The sequence below is a fragment of the Euphorbia lathyris genome, chromosome 5, assembly GCF_963576675.1.
Source record: "Euphorbia lathyris chromosome 5, ddEupLath1.1, whole genome shotgun sequence".
In the NCBI taxonomy this organism is placed as follows: Eukaryota; Viridiplantae; Streptophyta; class Magnoliopsida; order Malpighiales; family Euphorbiaceae; genus Euphorbia; species Euphorbia lathyris.
This window is the reverse complement of record NC_088914.1, coordinates 29,062,881-29,083,022: the sequence shown is the minus strand read 5'-3', so window position 1 is coordinate 29,083,022 and position 20,142 is coordinate 29,062,881. Positions and strand designations below refer to the sequence as shown.

Sequence of the window (20,142 nt, the reverse complement as noted above, 5' to 3'; positions counted from 1 at the left end):
CGCCACCCGTCCCAACCCCTCGTTTGTTACCAAAGAAGGACAGGTCGGGAAGTCTGGTTTGTCAAGAGACAATCGATGATTTGCGGGAGCATTATCCCTGGCTCCGAGGTCTCGAGACGATCATTCCTAGAGAGGATAGGGGGCCGGGCGATTACCCAAAGGGGTACTTCACTGTTTTCGTGGCCCAGATTATCTGCGGCTTCACTTATCCGCTGGCGGATGAGATTGCTTCCGTCTTAGGCGGTTATGGAATCGCGCCCGGGTAACTGCATCCTAACGGCTGGGCCGATTTGACTCTGGATAAATTTTTGGCGGATTGTTTGGAGGTTCCCTTTTCGCTCAAGATCTTCTCCAAGCTCCACCATTTCAAAAGCTCGGCGGGGTATTTCACCTTCATCCGCCAGAGCGGATACTATGGTTTTGACGAGAAGCTGAACAAGATCCGCGAGTGGGATCGATCTTACTTTTTTATCAAGTTTAATGAGGAAAACCTGAACTTCCTTCGTTGCTGGAGCCGACCCAACGTAAAGAGTTTGAACTTTGGGTATCCCAGCAAGGAAGAATCCGCCGTTATCAAGTTCCTGAAGAGCACTCCTCCTTTTGTATGGACATACGATCAGGCCTTTCATATGCTAAGGAGCCGAGTTGCGATTGCGTATCACGAGAGGGATCGCGTTGTCTATATTCCTTACCGCGTTTTTGTGCAAGGTACTTATTATTTCCGAGTTGATGGTTTCTTTTAACCGTTTGCAGGGGTGATCCTTTATCTCAAATCGCTGCAGATCGGGAGGCCAAAGCCCTGGCGAGAAGAAAGAAGCGGATGACGGAAACCGCTTCCGTTGTAGGGGCGGATCCTTCTGGAGGGACGATTCCTTCTATTGGGGCGGCTTCCCCGGTTAGGGCTTCCGCTTCACAAGGTCCCGCTTCTGCCTCCGAGGATCTTCCTTTAACCAGGAAGCGGAAGGTAAGTGCGGATACAGAGTCTTCTCGTTCTAAAAAGAAGAACACTTATGTGTCCCTTACTGTTGGCGGCGCACCTGTATCCGCCTCATCTAAAGGAAAGAGCAGTACCCCCATTCACGAGGTATCTTGATCTACTCCCTCTCGTATTGCTACTTTTTCCTCATGAGCTATCTGCCGTTCTTTCGATATTTATCTTTATGCTTTTGCAGCCAATCCCCGATATTAGCGGATGGTGGACTAGGACTTTCGGCCTGGCCGTGAACTTCTCTTGCAAGGATATTGTATCTTCCATATGCAATGTCCTCGGGCGACTTCCCTCTGCCTCCCGTGTGCGCGAGCAAGTATCGCTCCCTGCTGCTGTGGAAGGGATCGAGAAGCGTTCTGTAGAGGTATATTATTGCTTTGTCCTTCGCTTTCAAATATCTTGTGTTTATTGTAACCGCATATTTCTATTCGCCCATTTTTATTTGTGAGTCGTGTTATATGCAGATTCTCAATTTCGCTGAGGGCATTCTTCGAAGGGATGCAGAGCGAGCCAAGGAGTTGGAAAGTCTTGGTACGGAATTGGCGACTCAGAAGTCGCTTTATGATGATGTCCAAGGGAAGGTGAAGGTCCTAGAGGGCACCTGTCAGAAGGCCATGGGCGAGAAGGAGGAAGCCCTTAAATCCCTTCAGGCCAAGTCCGATGAACTGCAAAAAGCCCTCGATGACCTAGCTGCTTTCAAGGAGGCCCAACAGAAGAGGGTTGAGGAGATTTTGGCTGAAGATGGCGCCCGCATCTACTGGTATGGGGAGCGGATTCATGCGGCTTATGAGCACGGGCATCAGGGTTTAGTACTTAACCGCCCCAAAGTTCCCATCCCTGAAAAGGATTTAACTGGGGAGTGGGATAAGCTGGAAGCCGAGGATGCTGATATGGATGAGGTACTCTTCTTAGATTGGAAGAGTCTTCAGGATCCTCCGATTAGCTGCGAGATCACTATTCAGCCCGCGGAAGGAGAGGCACCCCAAGCCGTTTCTCAACCTGTGCGAGAGGTACCTCTCACCGAAGAGGTTACTGAAGCGGTTACCGATTCGAGGGTTGAGGATTCGCTTGAAGTAGATCCTCCTACCGGAGGAGATGAGGGAGTTGCCGCAGTCCAGGAGGGCATTAGGGGCGAAGGAGAGGAAGCTGTAGCATAGCTTAACTTATATTTGGACTTTTGTATGTAAAAACCATGTAACAAACCGCTCTGATATATATATTTTCTTTCGGTTGTTGGTTTTCATATGTGTGTGATTGTCACTTTTTTGCCCTTTATATGTGCCCTTTGTCTTTTTGCCGACTCCATATTTGTGTTTCTTCATAGCTAGGGTGGCCAGACCCTTTTTGCAATTTTGAGTACTCGTTTATCCGCTTAATTTTATGCCTTAACTTATAATTCTTCTTTCGAAAATAATCATAAGTTTTGATCATAAGGTTTTGCGAGTGATGCGTAATCATGCATCCGCCTTTCTTTAATAGGCAACACGTTTATGTGTTTTTTATTTTAACCCTAAGGTTTTTTGATTTTAACCCTAAGGTTTTTTGCGAGTGATGCGTAATCATGCATCCGCCTTTCTTTAAGAGGCAACACATTTATGTGTTATTGATTTTAACCCTAAGGTTTTTTGCGAGTGCTGCGTAATCATGCATCCGCCTTTCTTTAAGAGGCAACACATTTATGTGTTATTTGTAAAGAATCCGCATTTTGTTGTAACATACTGAGTATGTAATAACTTTTATTGATGACGAGAAAAAGTTTATTACATATGTACACCAATTGTGCGGGATCGAAGCCCCATTAAAACCTTTTATCAGAAAACCCAGTGGGAAAAACTCATAAAAGGAAAAAGAGTACTCGTCATTTCCTCGAACTACTCGGCCTTTCTATATAGGCGTAGATTCTCTAGATTCCAGGTGCGCGGGAGCTTCTTTCCGCTCATTTCTTCTATTTCAAAAGTGGCTGGTCCCAGCTTCTTGGATACTTTGTATGGTCCGATCCAGTTGACGCCCAGCTTGCCTTTGCCATCTCTGGATTGTATTTTATCCGCTTTTTTCAAGACCAAGTCGTTTTCGTTGATTATTACTTTTCGCATTCTTCTGTCGTGGTATTTCTTGATTCTATTGCGGTACATTGCCATTCGCATGTAAGCTTTCTCTCTTCGTTCCTCCACAGAATCCAAAGCATCTCTGATGTTGATAGGATTTTGTGTGTCGCAATAATAAATTGTCCGATCTGTGGGCGACTTGATTTCAACAGGTAGGACTGCTTCGGCTCCATAAACTAGCGAGAAAGGTGTTTCGCCTGTTGCTGCCTTTACAGAGGTTCTGTATGCCCACAACATATGGGGTATCTCATCCGGCCAACCTGTTTTTTTGTCACCTAGTCGCTTCTTGATGCCTTGAACCATGGCCCGGTTGGTAACTTCTGTCATACCATTTGATTGGGGATGGTTTACAGAAGAAAAATGATTCTTGATTCCCATGCTTTCGCAGTATGTTTTGAACTTGGCACAGTTGAACTGGGTGCCATTGTCGGTTATAAGCTTCTGTGGGATCCCAAATCGCATGATAATGTTCTCTCGTAAGAACTCGATCATTCGCTCAGGTGTTTGTGCGGTTACTGCCTCCGCTTCTACCCATTTGCTGAAGTGGTCTACTGCGACTATCAAATACTTTCTTTTCTTTGTTGTTTCTGGGAATGGACCCACTATATCAATTCCCCATGTTGCGAATGGCCACGCCGTCATTATAGTGATTTGTTCAGCTCCGGGAACATGCTTTTCATTCGCATGGATTTGACAGTTGTGACATTCCGTAACCATCTTCTGGGAGTCTTCCACCACCTTGGGCCAGTAGTATCCCAACAGTTTGACCTTTCTTGCCAATGCCGCCGAAGCTTCGTGCGCGCCACAAATTCCTTCGTGTAGTTCTCGCAGCACATAGTCTCCTTCATTGCGACTAACGCATTTCAACCATGGACATGTGTATGATCTCCGATACAAAGTTCCATCTCGCATTGAGTATCGTGCCGACTGCCCAATTATTTTTCTGGCTAAGCTCTTATCAACCGGCAAATCTCCTTGCTCCAGATACTGTCGGATTGGTATCCGCCAATCTTCATCGTCTTCCAGTTCCTCGATGATCATAATCTGATCAACCTCGAATGCTGGTGCCGATTTTATTTCCAAGCTGCATGCTTTTTGACTCCATGGTTCTCTACTTGCCGCTGCTTTTGCCAATTCGTCAGCTTTTGCATTTTGGCCTCGTGGAACATGCACCATCTCCCAAACGACTCCCTTGTGCGTTAACTCTTGTGTCAATCGGCCGACTACCTGATGGTATTTTACGAGCTCCTCCTGTTTCACCAGATAATTTTTTGTGATCTGGTTTATCATGAGTTTGGAATCGCTGTAGATTACCACTCTTTCTGGGGTGAGTTCATTGAGCAACTTCAACCCGCATATCATTGCTTCATACTCTGCGGCAGTATTGGTAGTTTTGAAAGTTAATTTTGCTGCATAGCACAGGCGAATAACCTCCGGACCCTTGATGACGACTCCTAGCCCAGCTCCGTCTGCAGATAAGGCCCCATCTGTGTACATGCTCCACTCTTCTTTTTATGCCTTTGGACATTCATCATCATCCCAGGTGAATTCGTTCACGAAGTCGGCGAGCACTTGGCTCTTTAGCGCTGGTCTTCCTTCATAGCGGATATCGAATTCGCCCAGGCGAATTGACCATTCCATCAACCGGCCGGATGCATCAGGTTTCTGCAGTACCTTTCGCATTGGGATGCCAGTTCTCACAATGATAGTGTGCGCCTGAAAGTATGGTTTCAATCTAGCCGTCGTGGTTATCACTGCGAGGGCCATTTTGTCCAACCTCGAATACCGGAGTTCTGCATCCTTCAGGACTTTGCTCACACAGTACACTGGATATTGTTGCCCTTCTTCTTCTCGCACCATCACAGTGCATATCGACATGCTGGTGACGGATACATAAAGAAACAAATCTTCTCCGTCTTCCGGCCTGCTCATTAAGGGCGGATAACATAGTAATCGCTTTATCCCCTCAAATGCTTCTTGACAATCCGGCGTCCATTCAAATGACTTGGATTTTTTGATGGCATTGTAGAAAGGTAGACATCGCCTAGCTGAGCATGATATGAATCGTCCTAATGCCACCAACCGCCCGTTCAGTCTCTGTACTTCCCTTATGTTCCTTGGCGTCTTCATCTCCATTACTGCTTTAACCTTCTCAGGATTCGCCTCAACCCCTTTGCCGCTAACAATGAAACCTAGGAACTTTCCCGCTCTTGCTCCGAATGTGCATTTCTCTGGGTTCAATTTGAGGCCATATTTGATCAACACTTCTAGGATTTCTTTGATATCCCGCGGGTGGTCTTGCATTTTCTTGCTTTTGATGATCATGTCATCAACATAGATCGAGAAGTTCTCGCCGGATTTGTCTGAAAATATCTTGTTCATCATCCTCTGGTATGTTGCTCCCGCATTTTTCAATCCAAAGGGCATCACCTTGAAGCAATAAGTCGCCTGGTGAGTTATGAATGATGTTTTGATTTCATCCGCCTTCTCCATGGGTATCTGATGGTAACTGGATTTCACGTCGGTGAACGATAAAACTTCATATCCTGCAGTTCCATCTACCAATATATCAATGTTAGGAAGTGGATACATATCTTTCGGACATGCCTTGTTCAAGTCTTTGATTCAATTGAAAATTTATCTCCATTTAGTAATTTGTACTTGCCTTAATTTTCTATTAAATCCATTTAGTATCGCCATTTAGTAATTTCTTTTCGAAGAGAACAAATCAATGAATTAATCTATACTCTAAGGGCTCGTTTGGTTCGCGGAATAGAGGGGGAATAGAATAGTCTATTCCTAAGAATAGCTATTCCCACCTTTGGTTGATTTTTTTTTTATGGAATAGCTATTCCATGGAATCCCTATTCCTTGATTTCATGGAATAGCTATTCTTCAATTTAAGTTAGGAATAGTCTATTCCTAATATTATATTTTTGTAATTTACAAAATTATCCTCCATTAAATCCTCAATCTTCTCTCTAATCACTTTCCCAAATCTTATAAATTTTGGTCAATCCATAATTTATATCATATAAAACGTGAAAAATGGAAAAATGACGAAAACATTCAAAAATTTAAAAATACGAAAAATATGAAACACGAAAAATGTGAAAATGTTACAAACACGAGAATATGCAAAAAATAAAATACGCGAAAAACATGAAAACGTGAACAAATGCGAAAAACACGAAGACGCAAAAAAAAGCAAACACACGAAAAACACAAAATAGGAATAGCGCGAAAAAGTAACAAAACACGAAATATTAAAAAACGTGAAAAATAAAAACACGAAAATGCGAAAAAATACGAAAAATGCTAAAACACAAAAACGTGACAATATGTGAAAAACATGAAAATGCGAAAAACGCAAACAAAACACGAAAACGTTAAAAACAAACAAATATGAAAAAATACGAAAAACATGGAAAAACGTGAATAACACGAAAAAGTAACAAAATACGAAAAATACAAAAACGCGAAAAAAAAATAAAAAGGGGAAAAACCGAAAAACTAAAACGTGAAAAATCGAAAAAATGCAAAATAAAACACAATAACATGACAAAACGTGAAAAATACAAAAACGTGAACAAACGGAAAAAACAAGAAAACTTGGGAAACACGGAAAAACATAAAAAACGTTACAAACACATTTTTCGTGTTTTTAACACTTTTTCATGTTTTTCGATTTTTTCACGTTTTTCTTTTTTTTCACATTTTCGTATTTTCCACTTTTTTCATGTTTTTGTGTTTTTTACGGTTTGCACATTTTTTTGTGTTTTTTCATATTTTGCGTGTGTATTTTTTTTTAGGTGTTAACACGTTTATATGTTTTTGCGTTTTCACCCTTTTCCACTCTTATCTCATTTTTTTCTTTTGTTTTTGTGTTTTTAATATTTTTTTTTTGCGCTTTTACATTTTGTTTTTTTACCTCTCTTTTTTCGCATTTTTACAATTTTTCCGTTTTCATGTTCTTATTGTTTTTTCGTTTTTAATGTATTTTTCGTGTTTTTTTCGTCTTTCGTCTTTCCCATTTTTCTATTTTTTATATATTTTTTAAAATAATATATATTAAATATTTGAACAATTTATAGTAAAAATTTAAAATTTTAAAATAAATAAGAAATTACATTTGAGGATAATATTGTCTTTTTAATAAAAAAATTATTTATTCTATTCTACCTTATTCCACCAACCAAACATAGGAATAGTAATTCCTAAGAATTTCTATTCCATTCTTTGCTATTCTATTCCTTTGGAATAACCATTCTATTCCATTCCATTCTATTCCGCGAACCAAACGGCACCTAAGTGTTTTTATAAATAATAGGAACTAAAAACTGGATGTTATTACACAACTAAAAGGATAGCATTGGAACGAGCGTGACGAACCATGACATATGCCACCTCATTTACTAATCTTGAAATAAAAGTCAAAGAACAATCTTGACGACTAAGTAAAGAGTCTCGAATCTCACTTACCACACGACCCACTTCTGATGCATCCCTCTTCGAGTTGTGAACTACATCAATTATGCTTTTAGCGTCCGTCTCGAACTGTATGTTGGCAAAGCCATCCAGTGCCCACTTGATTCCAGTCTGTACAGCCAGTGCCTCTGTCAATGTCGTTGACGGGCTGCCACTTGAAACCGAACTGAACCCTTCGAGAAACTCCTGCGAACTGCCACACACCACAACCCCTACCCCAAACAGTCCCATCTTCCCAAACGTTGTTGCGTCGATATTGCACTTGACTGCGTCTCAGGACGGAAGACTCCACCTAGCCGGAGCAGCATAGACCGACACATCATCCTCGTAACCAAAGGCAAGTGAACCCGGAGAATATCTCAAATAGACCGATGATCCTCTTCCTTGACACTTTCACTAAAAAAAATCCGGACTTAATTAAGTTGATTGCCTGACCAGAAGCCATCTCATACTCTCTCAGAATATCGGTCACGGTCCTGCTTTCCTCATCCGAATCCCCAAAAAGTAAGAATCTATCATCCACGAAAAATAAATTGGAAATACTAGGCGCCCTAATGCAGACTTTACATTTAGTAATCAGACCATCCTTATCAGCCCGATAGATAAGGCGTGACAAAATCTCCGCATACAAGATAAATAAGTAAGGAAATAGTGGATCACCTTACCACAACCCTCTCGCCGGATAATGGGACCAATGTTAGTCGAATCAACTGAAACTGTATATAAAACTGAATTCACGCATAGCATAATCCAACTAACCCATTGATCACAAAAGCCCATTATGGTTAACACTGCCAGCAAATTACCCCAATCAACTCTATCATAAACCTTATTGATATCCAATTTGAGGGCTACCTCCCTAGACTCGCTTCTCTGTTTACGTCCTAGCGTACTTAAAGTTTGCTCTTACGAGTATCGAATTGAGAAATAAGAGAAACTATATAAAAAAAAATTGTTAGGGACAATATAAAATAATAATTGTATTCTTTTGACTTCAATTTAACGGACATAAATTATCGGATCGCATGCGTAGGCGGGTTAACCCGGAGGAACCCAAGCCCATGTTAGAAAAAGGACTCAAGCGCCATGGCATTGCAGAGAGTTCCAGAAGTGCGGAAAATAAATATATTCTAGCCTAGATTGTTGTAGAGATTGCAGGTTGGGTTGAGTTGAGGAAGAGGCAATCAATGTCAGGCGACAATAAACCCAGAACAGTTAAGCTACTCTGCCCTTCACTATCAAAGATCATATCATTCGCGGCATGGGATGAGCAAAAACTCGACTTAGCTTCCATTGCCAAAGCTTTCGGTTTAGATCCTTCTACTTTAAAGCTCAACGGTCACTTCATTAGCAGAGGTGTTGATTTTGTTTCTTCTTCTGTTACTTGGAGATCGCTTCTCAACTTCTTTTCTACTAAAGGCTTGTCCACTGGTACACACGATCATGATGCTCTTATTGTCGACGGCAAGCTCTCCAAGTCACGCCCTAAACGTATGTATTTTCAATCTGTTTCTTCTGTTTGGTTGCCGAGAAAATTGGGGGAACTTTACATTGATTGTTGATTTTGCAGGAGGATATGAGCCTGAACCAGAGGATAGAAGTAGAAAGTCGGCAGTGGAGAATAAAAAATTAAGTTCAGGTGCAAATTCCATATTAGACAATTAAAGATTTGGAGGTTGTGTGAAATTGGGAGATTTGAGATTGATATTGAATTTTTGGATGTGCAGGATATGGAGATGTTGATCAAGTAAGCTTAAAGAGGAAACAGGTGTTGAAAGATTTCTGTTTATTGAAGAGATTGAAGATAAGCGAAACCGATTCAGGTAATGCTTAACAATATTTTTGAATTTTGCCTTTATTTACCAGTCTTCAACCTATTGCTTAGGTTTTTTTTTCTTTCTTTTGAGTTGTAGCAGAAATTGGAGATAGAGGAGATAAGTTTCAAAGCACTGTTTCAAGCGGGAAAGTGAGATGCAGCCACACGATTGGGCCTATGAAAAGAATGAGAGAAGATGAGATGATCATAGCTGCTCCTTGCAAAAAGATCCGATGAAAATTGCCATTAAACCACCTTTTGCTTGTGATATATCAAAATTTAGACTCATAACAAATTTTGACTCTACCTATAAAACAAACAATTAAGATGGTTTAACTGAAGATGGTTTATAGATATATTGAATCGAAACCATTTCGTTTGTTCTAATTGGTTGAATTACTACAAAGCAATACCTCATTTTAAAGAATTAAAACAAATAAAATAACCACAAGTTACAGTTCCCTGAAAAGAGTCAAATGGAAAAATTTCAACAAGTTACAGTTTGTTAATCCCTACCCTCCTTGTTTTGAGGGTTAGGGTTAATAAAACAAGATAAATATATGGAATTATATGTGTCTGCTTTTCAGAGCGTTTCCATGATAACATGCATACCATGATTTACCTTATTTTAAAAAGGCTTCATCTAAACAAGGGGCAAAATTCCATATGTTTATGTAACTTGTTAATATAACATTATTTGTAAGCCAATAGTACCTGAAGTATGAATTTTCATTCTATTAATGTAAAATGAGAAAAAACTTGTAGATTCACAAACGTTCAATCAGAGAGAACTAAATCCGACATACCTGTTTCAACTAGAGTAAATCAGAACCATCAAATGGGAAAAAGAAGAAAAAAACCCATCATGATTTATCATAATGCATCATGCATTTGGGAATACAAACAAACTATGGATTTTATAACAAAAATGTTACATATTTAGTGAAAAAACAATTCTTTTCACTGATTCCTAAACTGAGTATGCACTCTATTCTTCTCATATATTGTACACTCAACTTGTTAATTCCACATCTATTCAATCGAAATCAACCGAAATAGTATTGCCAAGCAACAGCAATTACAACAACTAACAATACTTTCAACACTAATTTCGAATTAAGCAAGGATACCGAATTTGAGGGTGACTCCGGATTTTCCTGTGGTTTTCCTCTCAGCTTAGCTGAAATTTTTGACAGCAGCTTAGAAAGTCGACTGCCTTCCTTAGCTGCAACCAGCAAAACAAAATGCAGAGAGATTAGAAGCAGTATAAATGTATTAAGTCAAACAACTAAAAATAAGCACAGAAAAAGAGTGAATCCTGAAACTTGATCCGGATTCTCTACAAAGCAATAGATATGGGAATCATATCTATCACTGAATGATTAGCAGTAAACCAAATGACTGAGAAGATGCATTCAGTAACAGCATCAATATATTGCATGTCACCAAGAACATCCAACCTGATCTGAGATGATATTACCTTTACTTCTAAGTAATCTTTCCTCCTCACCAACGCGCCTTCGAAGAACATTCAACAAAGATCCAAAGTACAATGCAAATACTGTGCAAGTGATTGTGATAACATTGTACGGCATGCTAAAATCAGGAGTTGTCAAAGGTACAAGTAATACTTCCGTATAAGAGAGAACCGAATTCTTTTTCTGCATCAAAAGTTAAATGTCAATCAAATGAACCAGAAAAAAGCCAAAATGGTAGAAATTGGGAACCACCAAGTTTTAGGAGGTTAACCTACCTGAAACATAGATAACAGGGGTGAGTTCTCCACAGAGTTAGTGTTAGGAAGACGCACGCTGGTATAAAAGTTGGGAAAGCTTAGAGCAGCAGATGGTATATCAAATCCTTGATTAGCATCTGGAGGGTATTCATCAATGTGAAGAAAACCCTATACACACATCATAAATGAGTAGATGAGCATTTGCTACACGTCATAATGAGCAATGAACAACTGAATGCAGATAAAATTCAGTGAGAAGTGTAGAATCATAATTGGTAAGGTAGATTCCATGCAGCTTTCAGCCCCTTCGACTGTTTAGTAGAAACAACTTTACATTCTTACCCAAAATAATAATAAAAAGCAGCACTTTTCATTGAACTATTATCATTATGAGCAACAGTTTTATGATGCTCCATTTTTGTGATTATATTTATTCTGCAACTCACAATGTGGTATCATTGCAGTAGGAAGTGTCAGTAAGTTCAACATTTGCCAACAACAGCATTAGCAGAATGTCTCTGCAGGGCCAAAATCAGGATTCTTCCGTTGGAGGAATTAAATGCTGAATGACCTTTTCAACGTATCCAAAATTAAGACTAACCTTTTCAACAGAGGGAGAGAGAGGAAACATATCCAAAATTAAGACTAACCCTTTCAACATATACACTAAGTGAAGTGCAATACTAACATATTTTCTGTGAGTTATACAATGATTAAGATTTCCCCACTCTGACAAACAAAAAGTTTAACATTGCTTAATTTCGCAGCTAGTTTAAAAATTGAAGGCCATTTAATTTGCACTGAACATATCAGTCACATACAATCTCTAGTTTAATGATTCGTAAATATTTCACCACCACTGGATTTTTGTAAGGATTATATTTTAGGCAAAGTAAAATAGTCCAGCAATTTAATTTCCATTAATGATTAGAAAATTTAGCAAGGCTGTTATGTAGGATATCTCTGAAAATTCTAGCATAAACAATGTAACCATAGTGAAGCATATATTAATACGGATTGATTTTTAAGTTATAAAGCACAAAATAGATATATGTCCACATTGGAAGGTCGGGTGAAAGGGTAAAAACATGCCCAAAAATGAAGAGATTTGTAAATTAAGTTAATAATGAAAGCGCTGCAACCTACTAATACCTCCAAATGATAGTTCTTTTGCTAATACAGATATGAGGCACCAATTCAAAACACGATGTTGTTACTTATATGCCTGCTTATAGGTTTTCTTTTTTCACTTGAATAACTGTTATTATCATTAAGCAGCTTAATAATTGCAATTTAATATATAATTTAGGTCAAATCTGAAATCAACAAAATGCAGGCATACCTTATCGAACTCTAATGTTAAAGCAGCTGATTTCACATTGCAAGGAAATTGCAAAGCCATCTCCATTACTCCAGGTGAAATCTTATCTTTGGAAGGTGAAACATGAATCTTCTCAATAACATCTCCAACTGCCTTTGGTTGGTCATTCACAAAAACCTGAAGAGTATGATGATACACTTTAACATACCAAGGCACAACCTGGAAAACATCAACTTGTAACTTACATCCATCACCAGCACTGCTAGTGCCCAGAAAAGTATCACGTGACTCTGTAGATTTCAGCAAGATAGCAATTGCACCCCTTTCATTCCCACTTCCCATCAAAAACCTACTAGCATGTAATGGGGTTGATTGGCATGACCAAGTAATAGGATATCTCCATGTAAGGCCTAGATTAAAAGGCTTCAAGTCACTGTATTTATCAAGTGAAAACTCATAAAGAACAGAGGAGCCAATTCTGTGTTTGCTCTTCTCTTCTCTAAGCACCCTGTCTGGTTTAACTGACAGCTCAAAGCCGAGTTCATCCCAAAGTCCTTCAAAAGCTACATTGTCAGCCCTATTATTCTCATTTTGCTCGAGTTGAGTAACCAGGCCTCCCTCAAGATGAAGGTATACATTACTACATTTGGCAAGAACACACCTTCCACTGATTTTCCTTCCAAATATTGATCCTAAGGACCAGCTTGGTTGAAAATTCTTGGTCAAACCATTTTGATAATTATTTGGCTGAAGAACAACAGTAAGCGTTTGTTCTAGAACTATGCCTGGATTGATGCCCTCCAGACTAGATTTATTCAAGGTCACATGCAACCGCTGAGAATGATAAAAACCTCTGTAAATAGATGGTCTGTCCATTAATGCAGAAATCCCAGCTTTGTCTCGACAAGGAAGGAGCTTCAACCATGGGGTTAGGTTCTCAGTGCAAACAGCTTCACGAGGCAACATACCATGCCTTAGATTGCCTGAAGCTGGTCTGAAGCTCCATTCAGGAGCTGAATACATTGTAGGGGATTCAAGGAAGTTAATTGAAGCACAAAAGAGACCAGAAAGAGTGTGGGTTAGATTCTTCCAAGATTCATCAACTTGGTCATGTGGGACATCAAATACAGCCCACAACTCAACCCCAGGAGGCTTAGCGTTGCTGCTAGATATAGGATCAAATCCACCCCAGCTTTCATAGTTCCACCGACCTTGTGTAAAAGATAATTCCATTTCCATAACGTGAAATTTCTGTACCTGCACAAGTAATACAATTCCACAAGTTATGTACTATATTCAATCACAAGAAGAAGAAAAAACTACTGAGCTCATTTGCACAAGTTGCATGAGAACTAAACATAGAAGCCCAAATAGGGCAAAAAAGAGAGGCATAACTTGGAAAAGTGGACAAGATTGAAGCACAAAACTGAGCAAATAGAGATATTTACTTAGCCCGTATTTTGGTTGGAACAATAACTTTATAAGAAGAAAAAAAAAGCACGAGTCAATCAGGCTGAAATAATTAACAATAACCAGTCCAGGTAATGCCGTAATGGTGATAGAAACTAAAACAACTTTCTCAGTCCCAGCACTTTGAAGTTGTAACTTGTAACTCCGAATGCAGGATTTAGATTCCAAAACCAGATATAATTCTTATGTTTTCAGCAAGAAACCCAGAAATAAAATAACAAAGAGGATACGAACTATCTTAGCAGAACATCCTAATCTCCAAGAAGAAGAAAATTTATGAACTGCTCATATTGGAAGCTAAAACTACTTGAAAATTAACAATAAACTAAAATAAGCTAATAAATCGAGATCTCAAATATCTTAAACGCTTAATTGCAGGAAATAAATGCAAATATCAATGGCGAACGAACTCTACTATAAGCACAACAAATGTGTAGAAAATGAAAAAGGATTTCTGAAGAAAAAAAAATACCAGCTGGGAAATGGCTTTGGGGAAGAGGTGATGGTGGCGGCCATTGGAAATTGAGGGAGGAGCTGTACTTTGGAAGTGGAAATGGGCCAACACTTTCCGATCGGGTAAAGGTCTCAACAGTAATTCTTCATGGAACTCTTCTTCTTCTTTGATCGCCAACACAGGAGCGGATAGAGCAGTGAAGACTATAGATACGAATATTAGGAAGAGAAAAAAGTCCGAATTCTTTATAAGCGCCATTGGTTTAGATTTCCACGCTATAAGAGGGACGAGAACCAAACTGCTTCCGCCGTTACAGAGCGGGTCTGATTTGGTTTGGAGTTCTCAGAACCCGATGTACCTCAGCACCTGAGTAGCTGACCAGAAAAATACTTTTTGAACTTTCCGCCGATCGTCGGCTATAGACTGCGGCGACGGTTAAGATTTGGGCTTTATGGCCCGCCCCAATCTTTAAAGCCGGCCCAATTCAGTATAGCTAACTAAATTAAGCCATAGTTACGTTTTTTATTTGAGAAATTTATATATAAATTCACATTTGAAAAATTATCTACAATTACAGTGGCGCATTCTTTAGCAGCATGGGCAAGTTCTTTTGATGAAATAGAAATTCTCATTGAAGATTTTCTTTTATGTGTTTTTTTTGTATTTAAACTGATTGTAGTTCTTTAGCTCGTTAATACAAGTGTTTATTTATCAAAAAAAAAAAAAAAACTCATCATTCCACTGCTAACCGTAATCAATCAAAATTTATTGTAATAAGTTCAAAAAATTCATATAAAAATTATAATACATATGTAACAAAAAAAAAAGTAAGACAGTGATAGTAAATATATTAATTAGAAAAAATGTAAAAAAATAAATAATACATCTCGTTATAAGTAATTAAATAATTACAATGAAGTACATCTATATATTCGATATCATAGATCATGATAGAGTAACGGTAAATATGGCTTGAAATAGTACAAAACGCTACTAATAACTAATAAAACGCAGAGAACATATTTCACATAACAAGATGATAGAAACAATAATAAGATAATAAAGAGTAAAGTTTTTTCATCGGAAAATGATGGTAAAGTAGCGAAAGCTGGAACGACGGAACTGGTGAAGCCATCAAGTTGCAATGAGTTTTGGGATGGTGAAGTGATGGAGATGTTTAATGTGTCACTGTTGTTGCCGTTATCTCCACATCCTTCGATGGCAGCGGCAAATACATAATTGTTTGGTTGGGGACGGTGATTTTACATGTGTGTGTAAAAAAAAAAAATCTTTTTTTACTAAATCGAACTTGTTCAAATTTTTTCCGTATATATACATGTTATAATCTGAGTGGTCAAAAACCAATTTTTAAGTATCAATGTAAAACCTCTCAAAATTAAGTTACATTATACTTAAGATTCTTAACATGAAAAAATCGGATTTAGGGAGGGCTTAATAGGCCAAAAAAAATTAGAAATTTGTATTTAAGACGACCTAATAGGCAAAAAAAAATAGAAATTTGGATTTACGAAGTCCCTAACAGACCAAATAAATTAGAATTTTGGATTAAGAGACGGTCTAACAAGTAAAAAAAATTAGAATTTTGGATTTAGAGATGACCTAACATGACCTGTGCCAATTTTAGGGTGTTAATTCAGTACCTGATCTAAATTTCTTGGAGACAGATGACCGGAACCACCACAGCTTCAAAATTTGTAAAGGAAGCTTCGTGGTCATAGTGGTTCCGGCGGCCGGAGGGTGCCAGACCTCCTATATCCGCCCCTTGTTGGATGGATATTCAAAGGCAGATGGTTGTGTGAGGAAACAAGTTTGATTAAATTTGGAATGATCTCATGACAAAAAAAAGAAAAAAGAGTGGCTGATTATTAGATTAGGAAAATTAGGAAATTAGAGTTTGGTGTTTTCCTTATAAACTTTGGCTTCATGGATTGTCCAATAAATAGTAGAGAATTTGGGACGAAAAATATATAAAAGGTAGTATTGCATTTTTAATTAAAGGATAGTATTTTTTTTTTTATGGTAACAGAGTGTGTATTATGGGCCCAATTTTTAATTAAAATTTGTCAAATTTATGTTGATCTGTCATTGATTGGTAAAAAATTTAAATTATCCAGCGTTCGTTATTTCAGATATATTTTTGGAACAAAATAAAATTGATGTACCAAAGTGTTAACTAAAATAAAATTAAGTACCATATATATAATTTACTCTGATTTTATCTTGATAAAGTTCAATTTTGGAAGATTGAATTATTACTAGTAACTTCTGAAAACCAATTTCCATATTGCTTCACCAAAGTATTTACATTTACCTCAGTTTCATTCATTCCTTAGACAACAGTTGGAAATACTAGATATTTATCTTGGATGTTAATAATTAATTAGTTAAAAAACTGTTATTCACTAGCGTAGGAATGGTTTACTTTTCTACAAGCTTAAAGTTACTTATCCAAAATTTTATCATTTGGTCATTAACTTATTATTTGGTCACATTTGGCACTTGACCTATCCCAATTGATGAAATTTCACCCAATTCATATTAAAACTTAACCAAATCGTTATCTCATTGATAAGTAATGACATTTTGACACTTGAAATAAATAGATTTTAGTTTAGGATTTATTTTTCATTTTTTAATCTAATTAATTATTTCCACATAAAATGGCAAAAAAAACTTCAAAAAAATATTACGTCTCAAGTTCAAGTGTCTAAATATCGTTACTTGTCAATGAGATAACAATTCTTTTCTGATAATTCTTATAAGATAACAATTCTTTTAAGTATTCATACAAATTGGGTGAAATTTCACCAATTGGGATAGGTGGTGGCCAAATGTGACCAAATAATAGGTCAGAGACCAAATAATGCTTTAAGCCATTATATATATATATATATATATATATATATATATATATATATATATAGAGAGAGAGAGGATGTTGTTCATCTTGTATATTCACTTATTTATAATCTACCGATTCTTCACTCTGTATTTTCTGGTTCTCATGTGGGTTATGCTATACGTCGCCCCTATTTTACTTACCGTCGCCTCCTGTTTGACATTTTGCCCTTTTCATTTTTCATTCAAAAAAGTGAAATTCTCTCAACCCCGAAGAACAAAACGAAGAAAAATCATGCCTCCAAAACAAGGAAAAATAATTGAACATCTAAGTTTCATATTTACCAATAATCTGAAATTTAACGAATTGAACTTAAAAAGAATTTTTTTTTCCGTTGAATTTGCTCTAAACGGATAGCCCATACGGTCCGGTCCATGGACCGGTAGCATGAACTACCCTATTTTACCTAGACAAAATAGGGTAGCCTACCCGTTTTGCCTAGGCAAAATAGGGTAGCCTACCCGTTTTGCCTAGGTAAAAACGGGTAGGCTACCCGTTTTTCTTTAGAGAAAATGGATTTATTTATTTATTTATTTTAATTATAATAAATATTAATTATAGATAAATTATGTATTAACGCGTGCAGTACATAATTTACGTATTTTTTATTTCCAATCAATAATTTATATATACGTTTTTTCTATCCAGTCAATACATAATTTACGTATAATTAAATTTACGTTCTAAAAGGTAAATAAATATAATTTACCAAATATAAATTAATTGGACACTTCAATACGTATTTTTTATTTCCAATCAATACATAATTTATCTATAATTAATATTTATTATAATTAAAAAAATAAATAAATAAACCCATTTTCCCTAAAGGAAAACGGGTAGCCTACCCGTTTTTACCTAGGCAAAACGGGTAGACTACCCTATTTTGCCTAGGCAAAACGGGTAGGCTACCCTATTTTGCCTACCCGTTTTGCCTAGGCAAAATAGGGTAGCCTATCCGTTTTGCCTAGGTAAAATAGGGTAGTTCATGCTACCGGTCCATAGGCCAGACCGTATGGACTACCCGTTTAGAGCAAATTCAACGAAAAAAAAATTTCTTTTTAAGTTCAATTCGTTAAATTTCAGTTTATTGGTAAATACGAAACTTAGATTTTCAATTATTTTTCCTTGTTTTGGAGGCATGATTTTTCTTCGTTTTGTTTTTCGCGGTTGAGAGAATTTCACTTTTTTTGAATGAAAAATGAAAAGGGCAAAAATGTCAAACATGAGGCGACGGTAAGTAAAATAGGGGCGACAAATAGCAATCCACTTTGAATGTAAAAAAATTCTAAATAAACAAATTTTCATATACGTAAATGAAAGAATTTTAATAAACCATTCCTTACTATCTCATTGAAATTTATGAGATTATGTAACTTAAGAATAGAAATCAAGATAATGAACATATATATCATATAATTATAAACCAAATAATGAGCATTACAAAAGCAGAACATTACATATTAAGTGGATAAAGCAAATATAGTTATTACAATGTTTTGGAGTCTCCAAATTATTAAAGAACCATCATCCATGATAATGAAGAATTGCTCACTGAGGACATTCTGGTGGAGAAGTAGGATATCTTGACTTATCAATACAATAATCATAAGTTACATATCTATTCTTCACAATCTCATAAGCCCTTTGTTGTGCATCATCCAATGCCCAATATTTCTGTGAATTTCACCACAATCTTCTTGAGAAACATATGTTTATGTTCCTTTTAAGTGTGCACCCATTTATGTCAAATCCTTTGAAATATGCTTTAAAAGGACCATTTCTCCAATTTATCTTTTTCTTCCCTCCTTCTGTTGCCCAATCACTTCCATCCCATATGCTTGCCTATACTTTCATTGGCTGTGATGTTGGGTACCCTACTCCTATTCTTTGGTTGTTCCTGAACACTCTTACGGGTGTCTCATCCACGAAAAATCTAATAACACCAATCAATAAAAGTTTAAATAAGAACAATGATAAAATCCTGTGGTTTCGAACTCTGGAAAATGGAAAGGATTCTTACGCAATCTGATGTTGGTTCCAGAGAATTTTGTAATCATGAAAATCTGCAGTAGGATCAAACCAAAGAGAAAGTCTTTGCTCTTTATTCCCTGCACCATTTACATACACATTGGTCTCTAAGACAATTGGCTTTCCGACATCGTTCCCTAAGAACTCAAAGTCTAGCTTGTTAGCTGTCACATTTTAACAACAATCAACATATTGAGAGCGTGGAATAATAATTTAACAAAGTAGCTAGTAAAAGGGTGTTTAGTATTTACATAAAAAGCAGTAACAACTCCTGCTGAATCCCTTACAGGTACCTTGATCTTCATATGGAAATATCCAGAACCATAACCAAGTTTTGACTGGAATCCAGCACCTGCAATTGAAAAAGTAATATATTAAAAATGTACATTAATAGTAAAATTAGAATAATCAAAGAGAAGAGAAGAATAACCAGAAGAATTATCCAAGGATAGCTGAATTAGTCTTCCTCGGTTAAGGGAGAAGGCATGATTAGATCCCCAAGTAAGGTTATAGTTTTGACCAAAACTAATATCAGCACAATATATTACTTTTGCAAACACAAGAAATCCCAGAATGCTAGACAAAAAATTCATTGTTTTATGTAGTTGCTTACTAGATATATGTTATTGCTTGTATTTCTGATAGTATTCATTCATCTGTGCATGTTTATATACATAATAAACTAACTGTTGTAACTTCATTTTTAATTAATTCAAAACTTAATATTTATTTCTTACCAACTTAAATTTAATGTTCCTTTAATTTGTGGATGATGAGAGTTATAGGTTTTACAAGCCTATAAATATAGCCACAT

At 37.2% G+C, this 20,142-nt stretch overlaps 2 protein-coding genes and 1 pseudogene across 3 annotated transcripts; 1 reads left to right on the top strand and 2 right to left on the bottom strand.

Moving 5' to 3' along the window:
• Window positions 1–8,668: 8,668 nt before the first annotated feature.
• LOC136230771 (uncharacterized) lies at window positions 8,669–9,988 on the top strand. 2 transcript variants are annotated; one of them, XM_066019948.1, is made up of 4 exons: window positions 8,669–9,072; window positions 9,152–9,220; window positions 9,309–9,404; window positions 9,498–9,988. In XM_066019948.1, the coding sequence occupies exons 1-4, from the start codon at window positions 8,769–8,771 to the stop codon at window positions 9,632–9,634; spliced, it is 606 nt and encodes a 201-aa protein (XP_065876020.1). In that variant the 5' UTR covers window positions 8,669–8,768; the 3' UTR covers window positions 9,635–9,988. The 2 variants fall into 2 exon arrangements, with proteins under 2 accessions (XP_065876020.1, XP_065876019.1); XM_066019947.1 differs by having other exon boundaries at window positions 9,495–9,988.
• A 250-nt stretch (window positions 9,989–10,238) lies between these two features.
• On the bottom strand, window positions 10,239–14,774 carry LOC136229995 (GPI transamidase component GPI16). Its single transcript, XM_066018896.1, has 5 exons — window positions 14,396–14,774; window positions 12,475–13,710; window positions 11,151–11,300; window positions 10,878–11,058; window positions 10,239–10,622 (listed from the first exon to the last, which is right to left on the bottom strand). Exons 1-5 carry the CDS (start codon window positions 14,633–14,635, stop codon window positions 10,444–10,446), a joined length of 1,986 nt encoding a protein of 661 aa, XP_065874968.1. The 5' UTR covers window positions 14,636–14,774; the 3' UTR covers window positions 10,239–10,443.
• A 4,074-nt stretch (window positions 14,775–18,848) lies between these two features.
• Window positions 18,849–19,921, bottom strand: LOC136229736 (xyloglucan endotransglucosylase/hydrolase protein 2-like; annotated as a pseudogene).
• Window positions 19,922–20,142: the final 221 nt, after the last annotated feature.